This window comes from Narcine bancroftii, chromosome 11, assembly GCF_036971445.1.
Source record: "Narcine bancroftii isolate sNarBan1 chromosome 11, sNarBan1.hap1, whole genome shotgun sequence".
In the NCBI taxonomy this organism is placed as follows: domain Eukaryota; kingdom Metazoa; phylum Chordata; class Chondrichthyes; order Torpediniformes; family Narcinidae; genus Narcine; species Narcine bancroftii.
The window spans coordinates 10879364-10904177 of NC_091479.1; the positions used below are offsets into that span (position 1 = coordinate 10879364).

General features: G+C 45.0%; 1 protein-coding gene across 2 annotated transcripts in view; it reads right to left on the reverse strand.

Annotated features, from left to right (window-relative positions):
• LOC138745501 (dual oxidase 2-like) overlaps positions 1-24814 on the reverse strand; it is a 75678-nt gene that overhangs the window by 13557 nt on the left and 37307 nt on the right. For both annotated transcript variants that reach the window (XM_069902580.1, XM_069902582.1), the window contains exons 18-26: positions 23365-23550; positions 20802-21027; positions 18678-18771; positions 17225-17400; positions 15996-16059; positions 12565-12633; positions 9484-9662; positions 6798-7028; positions 2992-3091 (exon numbers count right to left, since the gene is read on the reverse strand). In XM_069902580.1, the coding sequence (XP_069758681.1) occupies positions 2992-3091; positions 6798-7028; positions 9484-9662; positions 12565-12633; positions 15996-16059; positions 17225-17400; positions 18678-18771; positions 20802-21027; positions 23365-23550 (1325 nt within the window). The remainder of the gene's footprint in view (positions 1-2991; positions 3092-6797; positions 7029-9483; positions 9663-12564; positions 12634-15995; positions 16060-17224; positions 17401-18677; positions 18772-20801; positions 21028-23364; positions 23551-24814) is intronic.

Genomic DNA, 24814 nt, shown 5'->3' on the forward strand with positions numbered 1-24814 from the left:
GCAGGAAGCAACAGGAGCTGGCCTGGGAGAGCTTGTGATCTTTGCAGGCAGAGGAGAAAGAAGGAGGGAGTGAAGCAGGGAGAGAGGAGACAGAAATCAGTTCCAGAAGGACGAGCTGGCAAACTTTGGAAGGCTGCCTGGTCAAAGGAGAAGACTGGTGGCGTGAAAGGTGACCTGAAAGAAAAAGGATAATCCGGAGAACCTTGAAGGGGGCAAGTTTCATCACCAAGACTGATTGAGAAGGAATCAGTTGCGGATGTCCTGGAAAGGGAATCTCTCTCTGAAAACCAGCAAGGACCCTCCTGAGTGGTAACCATTTGCCTGTTAAGCACTGAAGACTGGTGAACTTTGTTCATGCTAACTTCTGTGCACAGTCCAAGAATTGCCTGCAACCAGTGAGATTGGACTGTGATCCAAAGAACTTTTCTAATCTTAAATATACATTGCACACACCTGCGCTTAGTATTAGAGGGGGGATTAAGTCGTTAGGTAGGTTAAGTAATAAGTTAAATTCTGTTTTCTTGTTCAATTGTAATTAAACACTACTTTTGTTTTAGTAACCCAGTGTTGTGGTACATATCTATTGCTGGTGGTTTTTGGGGTCCTCTGGACTCCGTAACACAGTATACCTTCAGTTTGGTCTTTCTGACTGTGATACTCCCCCAGTTTATATTAACTATGAAAACCCATTCAGATTCAATGCCATGTTATTCCAGGTACAGAGGGAAGAGTTCTGCTGCGAGCAGACTAAGAGGTTATCTCAAACATTCATGGGGCTATGTAGAGGAGCACAGAGAATGAAAGAAAAATAGAGGGTTACGAGATAAGAAGGGCTTCATTTTTTTTGGTAGGAATATTGAGGGCTGAAGGGCCTGTGCTGTGCTGTAATGTTCTATAATATTACAATAATCAATTTGTTCAAAGGGAAGTCAGCATGAGAGCACTGTCATGGGGGATATTCAGGAGGGCACTGTCATGGGGGACATTCAGGAACTTGATGGCTGTTGGGAGGACGCCACCTTTAAGACTGTTAGTATGCGCTTTTCCATTCTTGAGCCTTCCACCCATGGGAGGAGGGAGCAGAGAGAGAGAGAGAGAGAGTCTGGGATGTGATGTGTCCTTCACCATGTTGGCTACCTTTCCTAGCCAGAGGGAGTTGTAGGTGGAGCCCATGGTGGGGATTTCAATGCATCGTACTCAAGTTCCTTTATTCTTCTTTCTACACTTGGATTTGCAATCTGATTAGCAAATCAATCAATTGGGAGCTTCTAACATTCAGCAAAGGAGTTCCTCAAAATTAGCCACGTGTATTATCTTTAAAGCAGACTTTTGCTTGCATATACAAAAGCTCGTTGATGTTCGCATTCTGGGGAGCTGCTTCTCATTTCCACTGCCAATGAACTTGACTGGTTGATGCTAAATCTAGGACACTCTATGTACAAGACCCAGTGGTGACTGTGAGTGACATTCCCCCTTCGTCACGAGAACACAGCCACCCGCAGCGCTGGAGTCGGGAGCGAGTCATCCTCGGCCCTGCAGGGTTGCTCGAGGGAGAAGAGGAGAGCGCAGAGAGACGGGGGCCTGCGTGGAGGTATAAACGTTTGCAGAACCACGATGTTGTGGCCAGATTCAGTGCAGCACCCTCGAGGCATGTGGGGACACAGGCCCTAGCGCTGGCACTGTCTGGAATGAGCGGAGTTCAGATAATATCAACAACCTCGCCTGGCTCGCTGCGGTCAGACAACTCTTTAGCTGTAACACATTCAATTGTAAATTGCCACTCATGCAGATCGAGTGAATGTTAGTCTGTGAAAAATTAACTGACGAATTCCACGGTGTTAATTACAGAGACATGAATGTCCTGAATTTATAGCAGAGGGTAACAGGTAGTTTTATTGTGCAAGAAGGAAGTGCACGATAAGATTTCCCTTGATCATTAATGTTTTTACGAAGCAGTTGTGTCCCGCTCTGTCCACAGATTCAACACTTCCCTACCATATGCATTTCATGCCCATCCTTGCCTTTCACACTAATGTTTTCTTAGCAAGCATCTGTCAGGGCAGGGGGGCCACCCTGCCACAGGGGCAGGACTGAGGGATCTCCACGATGTTGGAGAAGTACTGCGAGAGAAATGAGGGATCAATGCTCTGATGAAGAGACAACACGGAGAGGGAGTGCCACAGTGCTGGAGACTTGGCACTAAGAGAGAGCTGTCCCACTGGGGGAATGATGCAGGGAGAATGTTGGAGGAGCGGTGCTGAGTCGGTGATATGTTGTTAGAATGGGAGGACTGACAGATTGCTTGCTATCCACGGTGGAAGGAAAAATGGAAGATCAGAATATTATTTAAACAGCAAACGATTGCAGGTGTGCAGAAGGACTTGGGATGGGGTGTGCATGAATCGCAAAAGGTTGGCTTGCAGGTACAGCAGGTGATCAAGAAGGCAAATGGGATGTTGGCCATCATTGTTCGAGGGATTGAATTTAGAAGCAGGGAGGTTCCCGCTGCAACTGTACAAGGTCCTGGTGAGGCTGCATCTGGAGGACTGGGTGCAGTTCTGGTCTCCTTACTTGAGGAAGGATGGACTGGCTTTGGAGGAGGTGCAGAGAAGGTTCACCAGGTTGATTCCAGAAATGAGGGGATTGGCCTATGAGGAGAGATTGAACCATCTGGGACTGTTCTCGCTGGAATTTAAAAGACAGAGAGGGAATTTTATAGAAACAAATAAAATTATGAAAGGCATAGATAAGATCGAGGTAGGTAAGTTGTTTCCATTAATTGGGGGAGACCAGAACTAGGGAACGTACCCTCAAGATTCAGAGGAGTAGATTTAGGACAGAGATGAGGAGGAACTGCTTTTCCCAGGGGGTGGTGAATCTGTGGAATTTGCTGCCCATTGAAGCAGTGTGGGGACAGTGGGCTGAGGGAGCACTCACTGTTTGAGTGGTGGTATTTAGTGAGTGCCACTCCTGCCAGGGCCAATAACTTACCCATCATCGATGAACACACTGGGGAAGAGGCAGACAAGACTGCTGAGGGAACTGACACAGAATGTGTAAACATTCACTCCATGCCCAGCACTGTGAAAGACTGAAAGAAAAGAAAAGGATTATCTTTCAATGCACTTGCTATGGTCATTACCAGAGGCCCATTTTCCCGTGTTTTACAACTAATGACCAGTCTCCGGAGCTTTGCAAGGGGCAAAGTTTCCAGTGTTTGTGAATCTATCCTCAACGACCGAAGAGGAAACTGTTTCACTTGCTCCTTCACCTTGGTCATCACGAACAGCTTAATTCCACCAATCGGAGACAGAATCTTAGTCGGACAGAAATGTCAGGTGCAGGCAAAGGCCCACCACATCCACGCTTGGCAAAAGCGTCGCATGGTTAATCCTCTTCCCAGGTCCTGATCTGTGGCCCTGCACGTTTTGTTACCTGTTCAGGTGAGTGAAGGTTTCCACCCCTCATGCCTTTGCAGGCAGTGAAGCCCAGGTTCCCACTGATCATTGAGTGAAATAATTCTTTCTCAAAACACCCCCTCCCCTCTCCTTCTACCAATTAACCAAAATATGCACCTCCTAATGAGGAACTTTGCCGATCCGTGAAGTGCATCCTCTAGTTAGTCTGCCTTATCCTCTCATGGCTTTTTTACATCTCAATTAGAACTCCTTTTAGTCTTCTTTGCCCCAAAGAAAATCTAATCCTCGTTCTTTCTGTAATCTTATAGTCAACCTTTGTCTAATGGCACGGTTTGTCTGATAGTGGCATGGCTGGCATAACGGTTAGTGCAACACCTTTACAGCACCAGCGATCGGGGTTCAAATCCCGCACTTTGTAAATTCTCCCCCGTGTCTGCGTGGGATTTCGTCGGGGGGAGTTTCCAGTTTCCTCCCACCATACCCGGGGTGTAAATTGGGCAGTACAGACTTGTGGGCCTAATTTAATGTGCTGCATTTCTAAAAAAAAAATGCATAGTCAAGATCTTCTGTCCTCTGTCATTTGATGAATTATGCTCCATGAATAACTCTCCGGTGGTGAACTGGAACTGAATGCCCTTGCAGTTAGGGTCCACTGGAGCGCAAGAGATTGAGTCTCCTGGGACTATAGTTGATGAAATTTAGAAAAATGACAGGCAATGTATTAAAAGTAGATAAAAATATGCCTCAGATAGAGGCAGGAAAGTGGTTTCCATTGGTAGGTGAGGCTAGGACTAGGGGACATATCCTCAGAATTCAGGGGAGTAGATTTAGAACAGAGATGTGGAGGATCTGGTTTTCACAGAGAGTGGGAGGCACGGTTGGCACAACGCCTTTACAACATCAGCGAAAAGGACCGGGATTTGAATCTTGCACTGTCTGCAAGGGGTTTGTACATCCTCCCCATCTCTATATGGGTTTTCCCCGGGAGCTCTGGTTTCCTCCCACCATTCAAAAATGAACAGGGGGTGTAGTTTAATTGGGCGGCATGGACTCGTGGGGTGAAGTGGCCTGTTACTGTGCTGTATGTCTCAATTTAAATTTATTCATCTGTGGGATTCTCTGCCCAAGAAGGCAGTAGATGCTGCTTCGATATATATATATATATATATATACACACACACAAAGAGGTGCACCAAAGAAGAGGTACAAGGACTGCCTAAAGAAATCTCTTGGTGCCTGCCACATTGACCACTGCCAGTGGGCTGATTTCGCCTCAAACCGTGCATCTTGGCGCCTCACAGTTCGGCGGGCAGCAACCTCCTTTGAAGAAGACCGCAGAGCCCACCTCACTGACAAAAGACAAAGGAGGAAAAACCCAACACCCAACCAACCAATTTTCCCCTGCAACCACGTCTGCCTGTCCCACATTGGACTTGTCAGCCACAAACGAGCTTGCAGCTGACGTGGACAATTACCCCTCCATAAATCTTCATCCGCGAAGCCAAGCCAAAGAAGAAGATATATATATATATATATATATATATATCTCGACTTCAGTAAGGCCTTCGATAAGGTCCCGCATAGGAGGTTAGTTAGGAAGGCTAAGTCCTTGGGTATTAATTTGGAAATAGTTAAATGGATTCAACAGTGGCTGGAAGGAAGGTGTCAGTCATAATAGTTTGTCAGGATGGAGGCCGGTGACAAGCGGTGTACATCAGGGTTCTGTATTGGGACCGTTACTGTTTGTCATATACATTAATGATCTGGAGGATGGGGTGGTAAATTGGATTAGTAAATATGCAGATGATACTAAAATAGGGGGAATTGTGGATGATGAAGAGGGTTTTCAAAGATTGCAGAGGGATTTAAACTGCTTAGAGGAGTGGGCAGAGAGATGGCAGATGGAGTTTAATGCTGATAAGTGTGAGGTGCTTCATTTTGGAAAGAATAATCAAAGCAAGACATGTAGTAAATGGGAGGGCGTTGAAGAATGCAGTGGAGCAGAAAGATCTAGGAATAACGGTGCATGGTTCCCTGAAGGTAGGGGCACATGTGGATAGGGTGGTGAAGAGGCCTTTAGTATGCTTGTCTATATAAATCAGTGCATAGAATATAGGAGTTGGGAAGTAATGATGAATCTGTACAAGGCATTAGTGAGGCCAAATTTAGAGTACTGTGTGCAGTTCTGGTCACCGATTTATAGGAAGGATATTAACAAGATAGAGAGAGTGCAGAGAAGATTTATAAAAATGTTGCCTGGGTTTCAGCATCTGGAATACAAGGAGAGATTGAGCAAATTAGGTCTTTATTCCTTGGAACGTAGAAGGCTGAGAGGGGATTTGATAGAGGTGTTTAAGATAATGAGAGGGGTAGATAGAGATGATGTGGAAAGGCTTTTCCCATTGAGAGTAGGAGAGATGGATACAAGAGGTCATGAGTTGAGAGTTGACGGGCAAAGATTTAGGAGTTACATGAGGGGGAACTTCTTTACTCAGAGAGTGGTTACTGTGTGGAATGGGCTTCCAGGAAAGGTGGTGGAGGCAGGGTCAATTTTGTCATTTAAGAAAGAGTTGAATAAGTATATGGATGGGAGGGAGATGGAGGGATATGGAGATGGAGGGATATGGGCAGAGTGGTGGTAAGTGGAATTAGAGGAGGGTACTTGGATCAGTGCGGACTAGAAAGGCCAAATTGGCCTGTTTCTGTGCTGTAATTGTTATATGGTTTTATACACACACACATATATATATATATATATATATATATATATAGTTAAAATTCAACCCCACTACTTTGGCCCAAAAATCTGGTATTTTCCATATATTACATGTAAAGGTTGATTCTCCATCAACCCCCCACCACACCCATTTTTGGCCCAGGCCACCCACCCACCAGAACTCACAACCACCCACCCACCAGAACTCACAACCACCCACCCACAGACTCTCACCTAGGCCTTGGCTGCCCACCCATCCAAACTCACAATGCCCCAACAGTGGACTTACCACCCGGTCCCGGCTGCCCAGCCTTCCTTCCATCCCAAACGACATAGGTACTTACCGCGATCAAAATTAGTATACCTGTATTAGTCGATGCCCTAAATTTTATCCTAAGAATTGGTGCACAAAATTCAAATATAGATGGCATTTAAGACAGAGATAGATTTTTGCATGATAGAGGAATATTATGGGGAACGGTCAGGTCGTCAGATGGACCATGACGGGCCAGATGGCCGACTCCTGCTCTCATTTCTTACGTTGTTACTCTAGCTCCGTATACAGGTAAATTAAGTTCTGTCACACTTTGCATCATATTACAGGCTTGTCACGATGGAGGACGGCCCCGGAGTGGTGATACTTGCAATAGGAGTGTACTAACTTGAGAGGACAACCGCTGTCATTGCAATCCAGCGATGAAAGTCCACAGCTGCGTCGAAAGGGATGTACTGGTTGAGGAAAGTTTCTCGCAGGAACGTGATGAGGTTGCGGCACATTGTCAGGAGGATGTAGGCGTACATGAAGGAGATGCTGGCGGCTGATCCACGGGACACAATGATGCCAACATAGGTGGTTTGGGGGATCCCGGTCGTCTCCGCCTCAACGGCGTAATCTGAGCAGAAAAGTAAAAGCAAATCTCAGTACAATGAGAAAGGGAAGAGGTGGTGTCGATTCCTGGTTTTAATACAAAATGGTAGCAGAAGATCTTGTAGATAAATATTGGGAGAATTTGGTAAAATTAGAGTAGATTACGTACATACACACATTTTAAAACAGATCTTATTTGAAATACGGAAGATAATTAAAAACAACTTTTGTTTAAGTGTCTTGGTGAATATCTATTGCTGCTGGCTTTTGGGGTCCTTTGCACTCGTAATAATCTAAAGAACCTCAGGGCTGTATGTAATACCTACTCTGACTATAAACCTGAACTTTATTTCGACCAGCACAGTAACCGGCCCGCGTTGCCCACAGACTCCAATTAACCCACAACAGCCATGTGTTTTGAACGGCGGGAGGAAATCGGAGCACCCGCAGGAAACCCACGCAGACACAGGAAGAACAAGCAAAACTCCTTACAGTGCGCGTCGGATTTGAACCGGGGCCAGTGGTGCCTCAATAGCTACACTTTTCCGCCCTTTGGAACGGCTTGAGAACAGGAACCACAAGATTCAAGGGTAGATTATTCCTGATCTTATCAGACTCTTGAACTGACTTCTTATTGGTAAAAGATGATACCCTGTACTGTTTAACGGTTAGTAAAAACACAACGCTGGAGAAACTCAGCTGGTCGAACAGTGGGCTTTATGCGGCAAAGATAAAGATACATAACCAATGTTCTGGGCTTGAGCCCAAACGAAAAGGTATTTCAACCATGGTATCTGTAGACTTTTGTGTTTCACTGTACTTTTCCCTATATCCTGCACTTTGTTCTTGTAATACTAAACCTTGCACTTTGGGACTTGCTGCAAATTGCACTCTTGTTTGATTATTGCACCACCTATTGTACTGGATGAACTTGCCTCGAGAGCATGAAAAACAAAGCAGTCTCAATGACCAATTCAAAAGGTGTCAAGGGCTTTCACACAACAAATTCCCACCCTTGGAACGGAGACGACTCTTCAGGTCATGAACTCCTCCGTTTCCCTCAGCATAACATCTCGTCCTTCCGACTAAAAAGGCCGCCTCATCGACTCGGCCGAAGGGAACGGTCGCTAATGGCAGCACTCTGAGTAAGTGCAGGCTGGATCTGTGTGTTCGTATTCCCTGGCGTGGGATTCAAAGCCAGACATCTGACTCAGGCAGCTGCCTCCTGTGGGCTTCAACGGTTCAGAGGGACTATTACTTCACCTTCAGTGGTTTGCTGGGGAGCTTTGAGTGCACTGAGAGCATTTTTCCCCACAAGGAGTCCGCCCATCAACACAGAGGGACTCCATCAAGAGCTGTGAACTATGTGGAACTAGCTTTCATTCTTCCTGGTATCTAACGTCAAAAAGGAAGGTACAGAAGCTGAGGTTTTGTGGTTGGAAATTGGTGACAACTCTTGGTGTTCTGCGGGGGTATGGTTTCACATTGAAATCCCAACGTTTTGTCAGTGATTTTCTGCGTTCCTGCAAGGTGTACTGTCCAGTAGGCCTTTTCATGTCAAACAGAATTAACCACAAATTAGACTGTTTTAACCATTCACACTGTAAAATGCTTTAAAAAGTGCCACACTGTCAAGGAGTCATTGGATGTTCAGCCCACGGAGATCTGCATGCACCATCATGGACTCTAACCATACCCTAACCCATCAAATCTTTCAGCTCTCCCCATGGCCTACGCACTAGTGACCAATGAACCAACCCACGGATCTTTGGGAGGTAGGACAAAACTGAAGCACCCAGAGGAACCCCCCCACCCCATGGGCACAGTTAGCATGACACTATAATAGCACCAGTGACCCGGATTTGAATCCAGCGCTATCTGTGTGGAGTGTGTACCTTCTCCCTGTACCTGTGTGAGTTTCCTCCGGGCGCTCCAGTTTCCTCCCACTGTTGAAAGCGTAAGGTGGGGGGAGTTGCAGGTTAATTGGGCTGCAGAGGCTCGTGGGCTGGAAGGGTTGCATTGGGCGGCACAGTAGCACCACGGTGTGACAGCGCCGGACACTGGGGTTCGAATCCCACGCGGTCCGTAAGGAGTTTGCACCTTCTCCCCGTGGAGATTTCCCCGGGAGTCCCGGTTTCCTCCCATCCTTGAAAAAGCACCAGCAGTATAGGTTAATTAGGTGGCACGGACTGTGGGTCTAAATTGAAATTGAAATTTTAAGCACCCAAGACCTGACTGATACATTGACGAGGCAGCGGACTTAAACATTGCATTACTGTGTCACCAGTATTTTCTAGAGCTGGAAGCAGATACTGAACCACAACTGCACCTGACCTAATTCTGCCCTTTAAAAAAAAAATGCTGTTCAACGTGACTAAGATCACTTTATATTAGCAATGGGTTTTAAAACATTACTACCATATTTACAATTCTGCAGATCATCGCCTTGAGCTGTTGGGCGAGTCTGTCCCATGACTTACGGTAGGCTCGTTCCACAAAAACACCGGCTGCGATTCCATAAAAGATCAGAACACAGATGATGTGCCGCCGATAATTCTCGATAAAGCGCTTGAACTGTTGAATTTTCTGCTGCACTTTGCTCCGGTTGTATTTCTCCCGCTTTGCCTCTGTGAAGGGTTTAGGGTGGTGGTAAGGAGACCTGTTGGTGGGGCGGATGGGGGAAGAGAGATTTGAAATGCCAAATTATGTTTATTCCAGAGTTCCCAACCCTTTTTTCCCCACTCACACCCTACTTTAAGTCATCCCTCTGCCATCGGTGCTCTGGGATTAGTCAGGGATGGCTTAAGGTGGGATGTGGGTGGGAAGGGAAGGTTGAGAACCACTGCTCTCGACCCAATTGTAACTGAAATATGTGCACGGTTTCCGAGATCCAAAGGAAATGGGCCAATGACAGTTTTTCTCAAGCAAAATATTTCAGTAACACTTGGGTCGAGAGCAGTGGTTCTCAACCTTCCCTTCCCGCCCGCATCCCGCCTTGAGCCATCCCTGACGAATCACAGAGCTCTGATGGCCTTGGGATGACTTAAAGGGGGACGTGAGTGGAAATAAAAAGGTTGAGAACCACTGGGTTATTCCTACCCTCCTTCTCCCCCCATCTGCCTCTCGCTTTCCCTGCACTCCTGAACCTGGCTCCATTAGCTGTGAAGATCCTGGTGGATATTCTACGCAAATCAGACCAGGGAGGACATTTGATCAGGCTCTTCAACTTTGTGGCGGCAAAATAAATTATGGCAATATCCCGTGAGCTCCTCCAACGTCTTCCCTTACAATGTATAATCAGTCTGCTCTCCCTACACTTTATATACTACTAATATTTCACTTTAACCCTTCTGATCTTTCTTTGCATTGTAATCGTAGACTCTAATTGTCCTCTGCACACAGCAGAATGAATCTTTGGAGAAGTATCCGTCTCGCTGTGCAAGTTACTTTGTGACATGGTAGATGTGAAGATCATTTAAACAATATAATTTTGGGAGAAAGAACTCAGCTATTGAATGCAAATGGGCCATATATCTCTGGGGGCCAATGTTCAGGCATTGAATGTAACGTCGAAGTACTCGAGATGGCAGAGGTCGACAGCATCGAGTCCACGCTGCTGAAGATCCAGCTGCGCTGGATGGGTCACGTCTCCAGAATGGAGGACCATCGCCTTCCCAAGATCGTGTTATATGGCGAGCTCTCCACTGGCCACCGTGACAGAGGTGCACCAAAGAAAAGGTACAAGGACTGCCTAAAGAAATCTCTTGGTGCCTGCCCCATTGACCACCGCCAGTGGGCTGATATCGCCTCAAACCGTGCATCTTGGCGCCTCACAGTTTGGCGGGCAGCAACCTCCTTTGAAGAAGACCGCAGAGCCTACCTCACTGACAAAAGGCAAAGGAGGAAAAACCCAACACCCATCCCCAACCAACCAATTTTCCCCTGCAACCGCTGCAATCGTGTCTGCCTGTCCCGCATCGGACTTGTCAGCCACAAACGAGTCTGCAGCTGACGTGGACTTTTTACCCCCTCCATAAATCTTCGTCCGCGAAGCCAAGCCAAAGAAGAAAGAATGTAATTAGAATTGAGAAATGCAAGCTGGAATGCTGAGTGAATCTTGAATCTGGAGGGTCTCAGCAGGTCAGGCAACATCCACGGAGAGAAATGTTCAGTCAGTTTCGGGTCAGAGCCCTTTATCGAGACTAAATTAGAAGGGGAGACGTCAAATTCAAGTTTATTGTCACACGTTTTGAAAGTGCCATGATAGAGGTAGTTTTGCAAGCAGACAATAGATATCACAGACATCATACAATAAGTAAGATGCAGTCCAAAAATGCAGTTACAAAGAGAAATCAGTTGGCACGGAGCAAAGGCAACGTAAAACAAGTCCTATGAGGAAAGGTTAGCAGAGCTGGGACATTTCTCTTTGGAGCGCACAAGGAGGAGAGGGGACTTAATAGAGGTCCACAAGATTCAGAGAGGCATAGATAAGATGGACAGCCAGATCCTATTTCCCAGGGCAGGAATAGCAAACACCAGGTGACATATCTACAAAGTGAATGGAGGAAAGTTTAGGGGAGACATCGGAGGTACTTTTTATAAAAAAAAAGAGTTGTGGGTGCCTCGAATGCCTTGTCAAGGGTGGTGGTGGAGGCTGAAACATTAGGGGCATTTAAGAGACAGACACATGGATGAAAGAAAAGTAAAGGGTTACGAGGTAGGACGGATTTAGTACCTTTTTTTGGTAGGAATATTTAGGTTGGTACAACATCGAAGGCTGAAGGGCCTGTACTGTGCTATAATGCTCTATCTTTTATGTTCTAGAATTTAAACTAATTCAGGGCTCATTTGACCACAGTGGAAAAGAGATTCTCCTTGAATCTCACTCATGTGATCTCACTCATGTGAATCTTCTTCCAAGGGGGAAGGGAGTGTGGAGAGTGTGAATGGGAGTGGGATGCTGGCTGCTTCTCCAGGGAGGTATGACAAATATATAAAGGGAGGGGGGGAAAGGGAGTAAGGGATACAGAGGATGATGGGGTGTTGGAGAGAGGAGGCTGGGAGAGTTGAGGGACTGGTACAAGCAAAAGGGAAGTGGAGATGGGTGGGAGAGAAAGTGAGGGATAGAAACAGTGAACTTGCTAGAGGCAGGGGATGGGCTTACCAGTCATCAGAATATTCAGACCTTTAGTACTGCCTGTGTGGAGTTGGCACGTTTTCCCCCCAGAACCACATGGGGTTTCCCAGGCACTCCAGTTTCCACCCTTATCCTCAAGATGTGTGGGTGGGTAGTTAACCGGTGACTATGAATTAAACACCCGTGTTTGGGTGAGGGGCGGAATCTGGGAAGGGGTTGCTGGATACAAGGGGAGAATAAAAATGGGACTGGTGTGGAATTAACGTGGCTGAGCGAGGGATGGTGGCAGTTTCCTTGCTATGCAGAAAACTGCTAAATTTGATCTTCCGTAGTATTTTACAGGGGTTGACTATGTCAAAAACAACGCTAGAAATTTCACTTATTGACATATATTTCACCGACAGCACAGAGGGCGAGGCCTTACTTTTTGTAATATCGGTCTCGGTTTCGGAATTCCTGTCCAACCTGTTCCACTGAGGTCTCCTGGTTGCTCCTACAGCAGGAGGAGAACAAGAACGTTATTCATTTGCCACGAGGGCGTCGGTTTCATTCATGACTGAAAGGACAGGCCTTATAATTCGGCACAACCCACAAGCCTCGGTCGTAGAAGGAGGGAAAGCAGAAGCTTGGTCACCTCAGATCGATCACCAGAGCCGAACGGAATTGGGTTTCTCGACAGTGATTTGCAGAATCAGGTTTATTATCATGAACACGAGACGTAAAATATAGCGCGGGACAAGGAGCAAAACTGCAATAAATTACAAGCCCGTAAATACAATATTTAAATAAATAAATAACTCAGTAACTGGTGCAATAAGAGAAAAAGTGAGGCAGTGTCTATAGATTCGCTGTCTATTCAGAAATCTGATGGTGGGGTGGGGGGGGGGGGGGAAAGAAGCTGCTTTTGTGTGTCTTCAGGCTCCTGTCCCCCTTTCGTGATATTAGGATCGTGTGCTCAGGAAACTTTTCTTTCCCAGGGCCAATTCTCCAATAGGATTCCACTCCAGATACGCACGCAATTGGTTCCAACACAGGTGGGAATTACTGCCTTGTGCAGAAGAGGTTTGCCTGAATAAAAATTGTGGCTGGCTGTCAGAGCTGGATCGTAAGTGCTTCCGAATCACAGAGAGTTTCTGAACTGTAGGAGAAGACTGGACCCTGTGTGTCCGAGATGCTGATTCATAGCTCTGCATGTTAGAGTATATCAGGTAATTATCTGGGAAATTTTTAAGTGTGATGGCATTTTCTGCCTCTCTCACTCTTTCAGGCAGAGACGTCCTGAACCCCACGACTGTCTGGTTGAAAGAAATTTGATTCTCACTCCCATTGCTATGTTACCACCAAATGGACTGATTACTACTGAAAGAAGGATTTGGTTAGCGCAACGCTATTCCAGTGCCAGTGGCCTGGGTTTGAATCTGGCGCTGTCTGTAAGGAGTTTGTACTGTCTCCCTGTGACCTGTGTGGGTTTTCCCTGGGCGCTCCGGTCTCCTCCCGCCCTCCAAAACATTCAGGGTTTGTAGGTTAATTGAGGGTCAATGGCCAGAATCAGCGTCGACCGAGCTGTGAATAAAAGAAAACACTGCCTTTTTATTTTTCATGACATCCTAAGTCAATTTAAGTTGATTGTCAGGTAAACAGTGAGAAGGTTCATTATGCAGGAAATCCAGCTCGTCAACACAAGTATAGTACAGCGACAATATACAGAGTTACAGATCATTTAGAATAGAGCAAAGGTAATGTGATTTGAATAGTGTGAAGGTTCACTCAAGAGTTTCATGTAACATTGAGAACTTGGGCACCAAAACCCCCCCATAAATACTGTAATAGTGGAATTTTGAGGATCCATTTTTAGGGTAAAATTTAAGGGCTTGATCATTGCACGCATGCTACATTTGACCGCGATAAGTCCATGCATCATTCAAGAAGTCGAGAGCTCCGAAAGGTGGGTGGGCGGCTGGGACTGGGTGGTGCCACGTTTGGGGCATCGGGAGTTCGGATGGGCGGCAGGCAAGTCTGGGTCGAGACCTTGGATGGGCGGGCGGCTGGCCGGGATTGGGCGGTAAGTCCACGTTCGGGCCACCGAGAGCTTGTCCGGGCGGCTGTAGTTGAGAGTCCATGATCAGGGCGTCGGGAGGTCCGGTGCATGGGCGGGTGGGGCTAAAAATAGAGTGGGGGAGGGGTTCGACTTTTACACCCAATATATGGAAAATAGTGATTTGACCTTTACTATTACATGTGTTTCTACCTTTCAAATATTGTCCAGAACATCCCTCTTCTTTAAAAACTCAGATAGGGCCTTGGGCTTTAATGTCTGATCTAGACTTACAACATTACAGTACGTCCACACCAGCCGGGCCAGCAAAGATCTCGAGTGAGACTTGGATGTACACCAAACCCAGTGGAGAAAGTGTCCATGAACTGTTAGGATTGGCTCTTTGAAATACTCCCCTCTGATTAATTTTTTTAAAAGAGTGAGAGGCAGGGAAGGTCAGTTTGTTGAGTGGGTTGACACATCGTGGGCTATGCTGTAATGTTCTATGAATTTATAGCACGGATGGAGACCATTCAGTTCATCGTGTCTCTGTTGACTCTCTGAATGAGCTTTCTGCCTTTGTTCAACATTTCTGGTTTTTACCCGTAAACCTGACGATTTGTCACTTAAATCCCAAATTCAAACAGTGGGGGGGTGGGGGTGGGGGGAAAACCCTAAGTGATTCCTTTTAAAAGGGTCTGTGGCCTTAGTCTCAAATGCATTTTCCAAGTCTTCAATCCCAACGCTTCACCCAGTGAAAATGTGCTCCTGCACCCTGCTAAGGGGAACGTGTAGGCACAAGTGGTCCTTTCTTCTGAAGAAGATCAGGGAAGGTTTAACATGACCGGTACATACCTGAGGGAAAGTTGCACTGGCAAGGCTTATATCTGCTGAAAGATGAGGCAGAAGCGTTAAAGATCCAAAGCTGTTCTCTCTATCCACTTATCCGACTTAAAATGTTGATGTTACTTCACTCGTCCAGTTCCGAGTGCCGATGAGTTGAAGCATTCTCATTGCGGTTTCTCATTCTGTGAATGCCTCCTGACCTACTGAGTTACTGAATGTGTAGCTATTTTGGGGCCAGCAGATCCTTCCTCTTGAGAAGAGACTGAAGGATCTTTGAGCAGTTGAAATTTGTGCAAATGATGTACCCTCAAGGGAATGCCGAACGTGGAGTCAACAATTCATCCCTATCACACTGTTCCTCTCTTTAATGAGATTATAACTAATTTGTTTCTTAACTTCAATCTGTCATATTTATCATAACCTTCTGAGTGAAACAATTACTCTCTTCTCTGTCTCAACTTATTGTCAAACAATGTCCCCTTCTTCTCAATTCTGCCACAAGTGGTAAACATCCTCACATCTATGCCATCAAAACACCTTTGGATCTTTAACACTTCAACCGAATGCCTCATCTTTCAGCAGATACAAGCCTTGCCAGTGCAACTTTCCCTCGTTAAACAGATATGTTTCGGAGAAGAGGGTGGAGAGCTGAGAGAAAGGGAAGGGAGGGAGAATGGAGAGTAGGGCGGAGAACCCGGAAGTCGATGTTAATGTCATCTGGTTGGAGAGTGCCCAGATGGAAAATGTTGTTCCTCCAATATATGGGTCTTAGTGGGATAGCTGCATAAAGTTTCTCCAGTTGTGTGCTTTTACAGTTAATAATCATCGCCTGCTTTTACTTCCATCCAATAGTTATTTCAAAACACATGCCAAATCCCTTCTAATAGATACCAATGCAGAAGATTATTGACCCTTTAACAAGGTCCCATCTTTAAAGTCTGATGGGGTCCTTCAGCTGAGATACTTCGACTCACTTGTATGGGTTTTTCACAAAGGAGACTCGCTGGAACTTGTTGGTTTTATCTCGGAAATCCAAACCTGAAATAGAAGTTGATAATGACATTTTTGTGGTTGACAAATAGAGTCACAACTTGGTTCAGAGCTCACCACAAGATACTTCAACACGGGAAATCAAATAACAATCAACTTTTCTAATTTTAGCTCACCCCCCCTCCCCCATCTAGATCCATCTCTTATTTATCTATTTCTGTCCTCACCATTCTCCCTCACTCCCTTCACCTTTCCCTTCAATATCCCTTCACCTCTTAACTCTTCCCTACCGTCCCTCCTCTTTATCCCCCTTGGTATCATCTTTAAATTTTATATTTAAATTTAGACATACAGGATGGTAACAGGGCCCTTTGATCCATGAGCCGCCCAATTGCACCCAATCCCCACCCCGTGGGAGGAAACCCCTGCAGCCACAGAGTACGCACCAACTCCTTACAGACAGAGATGGATTCGAACCCCGGTTCCAGTCACTGAAGCTGTAACGGCATTCGTCTAAACCAGTGGTTCTCAAGCTGCCCCCCCTAAGTGCTCTGTGGTTAGTAAGGGATTGCTTAAGGTGGGATATGAGTGGGAAGGGAAGGTTGAGAATCACTGCTCTGGACCCAATTGTTTTGCTTGAGAAAAATTGTCACTGGCCCATTTCCTTTGGAGTTCTGAAACCGTGCACATAACGAGTCAACGAGGTATGATTTTCAAACTTTTTCTTTCCACCCACATCCCACCTTAAGCAATCCCTTACTAATCACAGAGCACCTATGGCATAGGGATTGCTTAAGGTGGAATATGGGTTTAGTGGGTAGTTTAAAAACCACTGGAATGGATCTGAAATGTTGACTGGCCATTTCTCACTCCAGATACTGGCTGACCCGCTGAGTCCCTCCCGCTTCTCCTTGATCATGTATTGAGACAGAATGGGCTTGAGGTGCCAGGTGGCCGACTCCTGCCCTCGATTCTTGACAGTCATGTTCGCAGAAAAGGTGGGCAAGGTCTCAGCACAGGAAGTGTGAAGAAACTTGCCTGTTGTCAGTCACTCTGCCCTACTCTTTTCACCATCTCTGTCTACACAGTGAATGTGGGAAAGGGGAAGTGCCCTCTAGCTCATTGTTGGGAACCTTGAAGCAATTGCCTTCAGGCCTACCAACAACTCCCAGTTTCTTCCTCTGCCCAGTTATGCATGAAAGAGATTGCTGACCTTTAACATTGAGCTGAGCAAATTGCAGTTCATCTCCGTGATCGCGGAAGAGATAATGGAAATCCTCCCAGGTGAGCTCGTCTTTGTCCTGGAACCCTGCTTCCTTGAACAGTGAATCCATGATCTCGTCTGCTTGTAATTTTGATAAGCAGTTGTGGGAGATTTCAATGAAGGATCTGGAAGGATAAAATGCATGATGCCCATGTTCACTGAAGCAGTCAGGTTAATGGTTCAGAAACTACCCACCACCATCCATTCAACTTTCCACAGGAGCTCCATTGAGAGGGTCCTGCCCGGTTGTGTCACAGTGGGGTACAGTTGCTATAGAGCATTCGATCAGATGTCAATCCACTGAACCATAAGAGTGGCAGAGAGAATCACTCTCCCTCATGGACTGGGACTGTTGTCTGAAGAAGGCACGCAAAATCGTTGAGGACCCCTTCCACCCTGCGCGCAGAATCTTTCAGCTGCTCCCATCGGGGAAGAGATACAGGAGTATTAGAGCCAGAACCACCAGGCTGAGGAACAGCTTCTTCCCATGGGCAGTGAGACTGATGAATGACTGACGAAATGCTCATTCAATCCCTCCGAGACTCTACTATTTCCTTATTTTTTTTCCATATTAAGTGTGCTAAGTATATATGTGCGTTTTGCATGTTTTGTCCAGTTGTACTTATACAACGGAACTATAATAATAAATTTGAATTTGAACAAGAGACTCAATTGCAAAAAAAAACCATTCAGCCGGAGGAACTCGGCGGGTCAAGAAGCATCGGTGAGAAAGAGAGAATTGTGGGAACCATTCATCAAGTCTGAGAGCGCAGAGTGGATATGAGGACAGGGTAGAAGGGGGTTGAGCAAGGACCTGTGGGGGAATTGGTGAACCAAGGAGGGTTGAAGGATGGCGGGCTGACGGGGAGGCGGAGGCAGCTGCAAGGTACAAGTCTACAAGGTACTAGACACAACCAAAAACATTGAAGGAGCTCAGCAAGCCTCGCAGCGTTCACAGGAGGTAAATATACCGTATACGTCAGCATGTAAGACAGTATTTGAATCTTAAAAATGTCATCCCAAAACCAGCGGTCATCCTATATGCCAAGTATAAAAGCTGAACCTTAACAGCGAAGTCTCAGCGCTCCCCTGCGGGGTCTTTCCGCCCAATCTGACTGCCATTGTCTCCGTACATGCTTTAAACAGCCCGTTAAAGGATTTATTTTAAAATTTAAACTTTTATTGTGACAACATCGCTCCACTGGTCAGTGGGATGGTTGGTAAAGGACTATTGGGGTAGTAGGACTTGGGGTAGTCTTAAAGAGCAAGTGCAGCTCAAAACCTACATTTTAGGTAGAAATTCAGGGGGTCGGATTATATGTTGGCATATACTGTCTATACCCAATGTTTCGGCCTGAGCCCTTCTTCAAGAGATATATATATGACATTTATCAGAGTTTACCTCAGTAACACAGAAAATTCCTCTTTTGATAGGAATCCATTTCCATCAACGTCATACATCTGGAACATCAGCTTCGACTTCTCTTCAGGAGACCCTGTGAGAAAAACCCACAAAGAACATTACGGCCTTCTGGAACCAGGACTGCAGACAACTTGCTCCTTCTTTCTGTCTGAATCAGAAGTGGCCACTTCTGCCAGTCATCCACCTGGCCCTTTTTATTCTGACCCCCCCGCCATTAGTATAACGTGGCTTGCTGGGCACGTCCCACACCCTACACATGATCTGCTGGATGAACCCATTTGGTCTCACCCGATCGCAGATATTCCCTTTGTCCCTTCCACCCTTCCCCCTACCTTCTCTCTGACTGAAAGCGAGCATGCTTTCCCTTTTTTCCCCAGTGCAGACGAAGAATCTTGGACCTGAAACTTAATTTCTCTTTCCTCTGGATACTGCCTGACCTGCTAAGTGTATTTTCTGGTTTTATTTCAGATGACCGGCATCTGCAGTTTTGAAGTTCCTTGAAAAGTAACCCATTTAATGAAGTATCAGTTAACTGGCATGTTTTTAATATTATCTGAAGAACACTCATTTTATGAATTAATAAGAACTTAGCTTCAGAGAGTACTTTTATTGTAAAACCTTTTGATGGGAATCACCACCACAATTTGAGAAGGGGATAAGGCTTCACAATCACCATCATGGCAAGAAATGAACAATAACTTTTAGATCTTCCAAACAAATGGTTTTTGTTTGATGCCAATGCACATTGGACTGCTTCCATGTTAGTTATGGGAGTGGATCGTGTTTCACGGAATAATGTTATAAGTCTCTTTCATCGATACTCATAAAAACTCATCTTCATGCTGCTTTGTATTAAACTGGCTTGCATCACAAACAAGGTTTCTTTTAAATGCTTTCAATTCATGTGACATTTACACATGATAACACATCCTGTGCGTGGACAGGATGAAACATAAGGGCAGTGACCACTCAGGATGGAAAGCTGTCGTACACGGCTCCCTGAGTTAATACTCACTCACGTCAATCAGCTCTTAATTTGATCAATTTCAATGCGGTCACGCATGGTGCCCCAAAGCGCACCCTTGCACACGAGGCCTTCAAAGCAGTGCCGTCCATCAAGTGGATTCCTTCCAAGACACTTAATTATGTAAGCACTCCTGCCCTAACGTCATGAGAATCAATTAAACCAAGTATAAACCTGAATCTTTACAGACTAATTCTAAATAAATTACCTTTCGTGCAATGAACAATGTGTTAAATCAACTATCGTTCATGGGTCCCATTTCACTGGACAAGGAAGATTTTGCTTCTTGAACACTCTGGGGTGTATTTTGTGGATTTTGGATTGCTGATCATGAAAATCACCTTAAAAAGTTCCTATTATTTGCCATTTTTTGAAAAAGATATAACCTATGTGTTATATTTTAAGTCTACTAGTATATTGTCCACAAAACAAACTGTTTTGGTCAGTCCATGCATGCCTGGCCATGTACTCAGTACAGGTTGTATGCAAACGTTGTCTTACGCCTGGGCATGCTTCGTCAGGATAGATTTAAAAGCAGCTCACATATACAGATGCTGTGCATTTTGTTGATATAGATTGAACGTACGTTGATGCGCACGTTCTTCAGGCCTAAGCATAGAGAGTGTAGTTAACAATAACATTTATTGTCTTCAGGAAGATTCATCACATAGAAACCTTACAGCACAAAGTTGTGCCAAACATGCGCCTACCTTAGAAATTACTAGGCTTTCCCACAGCCTTCTATTTTCCTAAGCTGCATGTAGCTATCCAAAAGTCACTTAACATTGCAGCAGAAATGTCTCGTCAATGCCACAACAACTGTGATACATTTCTGGCTAGTATATGCTTAATGGTAAATTCCATAAAATAATGTTTCTCCAACTTTCTGTGTGATACAGCAAATCTGAAATTATCTTTGTGTTCAGCTCGAAGTGGTCTCTAATAATCCTCAATTTATTTTTCAGGAAGCAAACCTTTTGGAAAAAAAAAATTGTTGTCCGGTGTTAAAAATGTTTGTCAGAAAGTACTGCTGTCGATCTCAACTGGATCCAAAAGATTACACAGAGGTTTCTTTTTACCTTTCATGAATATGATCAAAATATCGAAGAATTCTCGGAAAGATAGGTAACCGTTTCCATCTTTGTCCGCTAGTGAGAACATCTGCTCAACAAACAGGGAGTCGTCCTTTAACCCCAGGGCGTCCGCAAACTCCACCCGTGTCAGCTCGCAGTTCAGAGACTCCTTTGCCTTCCTCGATATCTCCATGTTGAAATCCCCAGCATCTGATCTGTCAATCTCTAGAATCTATGGAGTAAATGAAGGAATTCATATACCTCCTTTCCCAGCCTCCAATTTGTCCCGCCATGCTCCAACGTGACGTGGGGTCCACTTGGCCTTGCTGGAAACCCTCCAGACAATTTTCAGACAGAAAAGTCCAAGGTGCGTTAACAATTTATTTTAAGGATGTTATATTATTATGGGTCAGGGTTCCATAAAGAATCTGCTTCTTAAGGCGGGGGAGTGGGGTGGGATCTCTTATATCCAACTCAGTGGGTAGATGATTTGGATTATAGTATAGATGGCTTTGTGGCTAAATTTGCAGACAATACCAAAATAGGTGGTGGGGTGGGTGGTGCTGAGGATATAGAAAGGCTGCAGAGAGATTTAGATAGATGAGGAGAAGAGGCAAAGAGGAGACAGGTGAAATACAACGTTGAAAAGTGTACGATCGTGCACTTTGAAATAGACTGTTATAGAGATGGGGAGAAAATTCAAAATTCCAAGGTGCAAAGCGACTCGGGAGTCCTCATGCTGGGTACCCTACAGGTTAACCTCCAAGTGGTGAAGAAGCAAATGCAATGTTGGGATTAATTTCTAGAGGGTTAGCATACAAGAGCATGGATGTGACTCTATAAAGGACTGGTGAGATCTCACTTGTAGACGGTGTACAGTTTTGGGTTCCGTATTTGAGAAAAGACGTGCTGGGCGTTGGAGAGGGTTCAGAGAAGGTTTACTAGAATGATAACAGGAATGAAAGGGTTAATGTATGAGGACCAATTGTCGGCTTGTAGACTGTTCTTATTGGAGTACAGAAGGATGCGGGGGGGGGGGGAGAATCTCTTAGAGGCATTTCAATTTAACACAGATGCGGATAAATTTCTTTAGTCAAAGGGTTGTGAGCCTCTGGAACTTATTGCCACAGGCAGCTGTGGAAGCGAGGTCATTGGGTGTATTAAGGCAGGTTGACAGGTATTTGATTAGTCAGGGCATCAAGAGATATGGCGAGAAGGCCAGGGAGTGGGGTTGAGGGGGAGGATGGATCAGATCATGATTAAAATGGTGGAGAGGACTTGATAGGCCAATGGGCTTCCGTCTGCTCACATATCTTGTGATGCGCCCTCTGTTTAATATCTCATCAGAAAGCCCGTTATCTCTGCACAGCAGTGCCAGCCTCAGATGTTGGCTCAGGTTTCTAGGGCGAGGCTATGTGGAAGTTGACCCTAGCGTGTTTCCACGTGCAGAGTCCGGGAGAATAGGAGGGAATGAGCGGCTATTATTGGGGGAATTCGGGAGAACCTTTTACTGGAGATTACACAAAAATGCTGGAGAGAGTCAACAAATCATACAGTGTTCTTTACATGGCAAAGATAAAAGATACATAACCAACATTTTGGGCCTGAGCCCTTCATCATGTTGTAAGCAAAATGCAGGCAAGTTCTTTTCCATTGAACTTAAGATATCCTTGTCAGCCTAAAAGAAAATGTTAGCTTTTTACCTCACTGATAGCTAGACGAGCAATTCTATTGAAATGGCAAAATAACTCTTCACTACTTGTATCCAATGGTTCCATGATATTATTTCATATTTAAATCTGGAGAAAACAATTAGATACAATATTAAAGGTGTAACATTTGAATTTGACAGGATGTGGGGCCCATTCATGGATTATTGTCATCAATTGAAGATTTGAGGTGTATGGAATGTTCCAGAGACTCCCTGTTTGGTATCTGAAGGTCCATATCTTCATTATTTATCTCTTGACCTTGTTTAGAGGGAGGGGTTTGATTAGTGGGGGGGGGGGGCTGTTTTCTTGGGGGGTTTTTCTTCTATATATTTTTCTCCTTAGTCGAGATTATTAGATAAAATTGAGTTATTATAGATCAGAGCTTAAAAATACCTTTTTTTCTTATACAACGGGATTATAATTCTATCTAAACTATTTCATATTCAATACTAATTTTGTTATAATATGTGAAACAGATCAACTGTTAACTTCATATAATTATCGAGTTGGATTTTTGTAGGAGGTAAACATTATGGACCTATGTCTGATTTATAATTTATCTGTGTATTCTATGCTGTTAACTAGAAGACTATGTATAATCGGGGTTTATTTATTAAACTCAATGAAAATATTTTAAAAGAACTCCCCTCCACCCACCCCCCAGTCCGAAACCTCAAATCAAACAGCAGGAGGAATATCTTGTCATCCAGTTGGCCGTCACTGCCTCGTCTCTCAAGCATAGAAAGGAAATCTGTGGATGAGATTATTGCATTCCTGATCGTCTCTTGGAAGCATCTCCAGTGTGAGTCCAGATGATTGTGACTCCAAATAAAGGCATTTTATTCCTTCCACCATACCTGTGCAAATACTCGCCGAAAAAATGTATCCAAGATCTGGCTCCGCTGCTGTTTGGTGACCGCCTCTTTGAAGATTGCTCTCTGACTTGTTTCGTTCAGGAGCAGGTGAGCCCCATTGCTCTCGAGATGGGCCCTCAGTTGTTCAATGAATTCACGATGGTCCTCCTCGGTGTCGAACAACAGCACCTAAAACAAAAAAGCCGCAAACAGTTGCACTCAGTTGCTGGTAACACTATCGTGTCAGACTCTCCGCATCTCTCACTATCAGACAGCCTTCCCTGGTGTTCACAGATGCAATCGCAGAGGTAAAAGGTAAAGGTTCCATTATTGTCATGTAATACTACATTTAGAATGTAAAATACATGAAATTCTTTAACTTTTGCCTACTGTAAGGCAGGCAGAGTCGCCACTCTGGTCCAGCGCCCCTCACAGAAACCTACAGCACCTGGTGTTTCTTGGTGGTCTCCGCTCCAAGTGGCGACTTGACCAGGGCTGAGCCTGCTTAGCTTCCGAGATCAGACAATCTCATGCATATTCAGCCTATTATGTTTCAGGTTTACAGTGATGGGGAGTGGGTAAAGTGCAGATATTTATACAATAAAAGTCCGAAAATCCGGACTGTTCGGGGATTGCGTCGGAATAGATTTTCATATTTTCTGGATTCTTGGGTAGCAATTTTAAAATTCAAGTTTAAGGAGAATAAATAATAGATTAACAGGCAAATTTTGATAGTTTATTGAAGAATTTTGTTGCTGTGCATCTGCGGCTAGCTGCAAAAGCTTGCTAAATTTTAAAAGTTTGAGAGTCTTTGAGAAGGTCCAGACTTCAGGCATCCGGATTTTTGGACTTTTACTGCATTGTGTAGGACTCTTAGTGTCTCACACCATCAGACAACTTTCCCTCTTGTTCACAGATGCATGCAAGACTCAGCAGTTATAACAGGCTGGTGATGGGGAGTGGGAAAGGTGCAGATATTTATATACAGTAAAACCCATGGTATCTGGAATTCAAGCAACCAGCAAAAAAAAAAGGAAAATAAATTAAAAAAATTAAAATAATTACCACTTATTGGTGGTGCAAAAAAACTGTACACAACATACATGTAAACAAATAAAGAAATGTAAAAAGCACTGCAATACAGAGATGAAAAAAAATCAATAAAATGCAAAAGTACGAGTCTTTAAACGAGCCCCTGATTGAAGAGTCTGATGGTGGACGGGGTGCAGCTGTTCCTGAACCTGGCGGTGCGAGTCTTGTGGCCCCGACACTTTCCTGATGGCAGCAGCGAGAACAGAGCGTGTGCCGGGGGTTGGGGGGGGGTGTGGATCCCTGATGATCGCTGCTGCTCTCCAACGGCAGTGTTCCCTGTTGATGTTCTCGATGGTGTGATGTGTGCCCACTACATTTTGCAGGGCTTTACACTCAGGGGTATAAGTGTCCCCACAGCAGA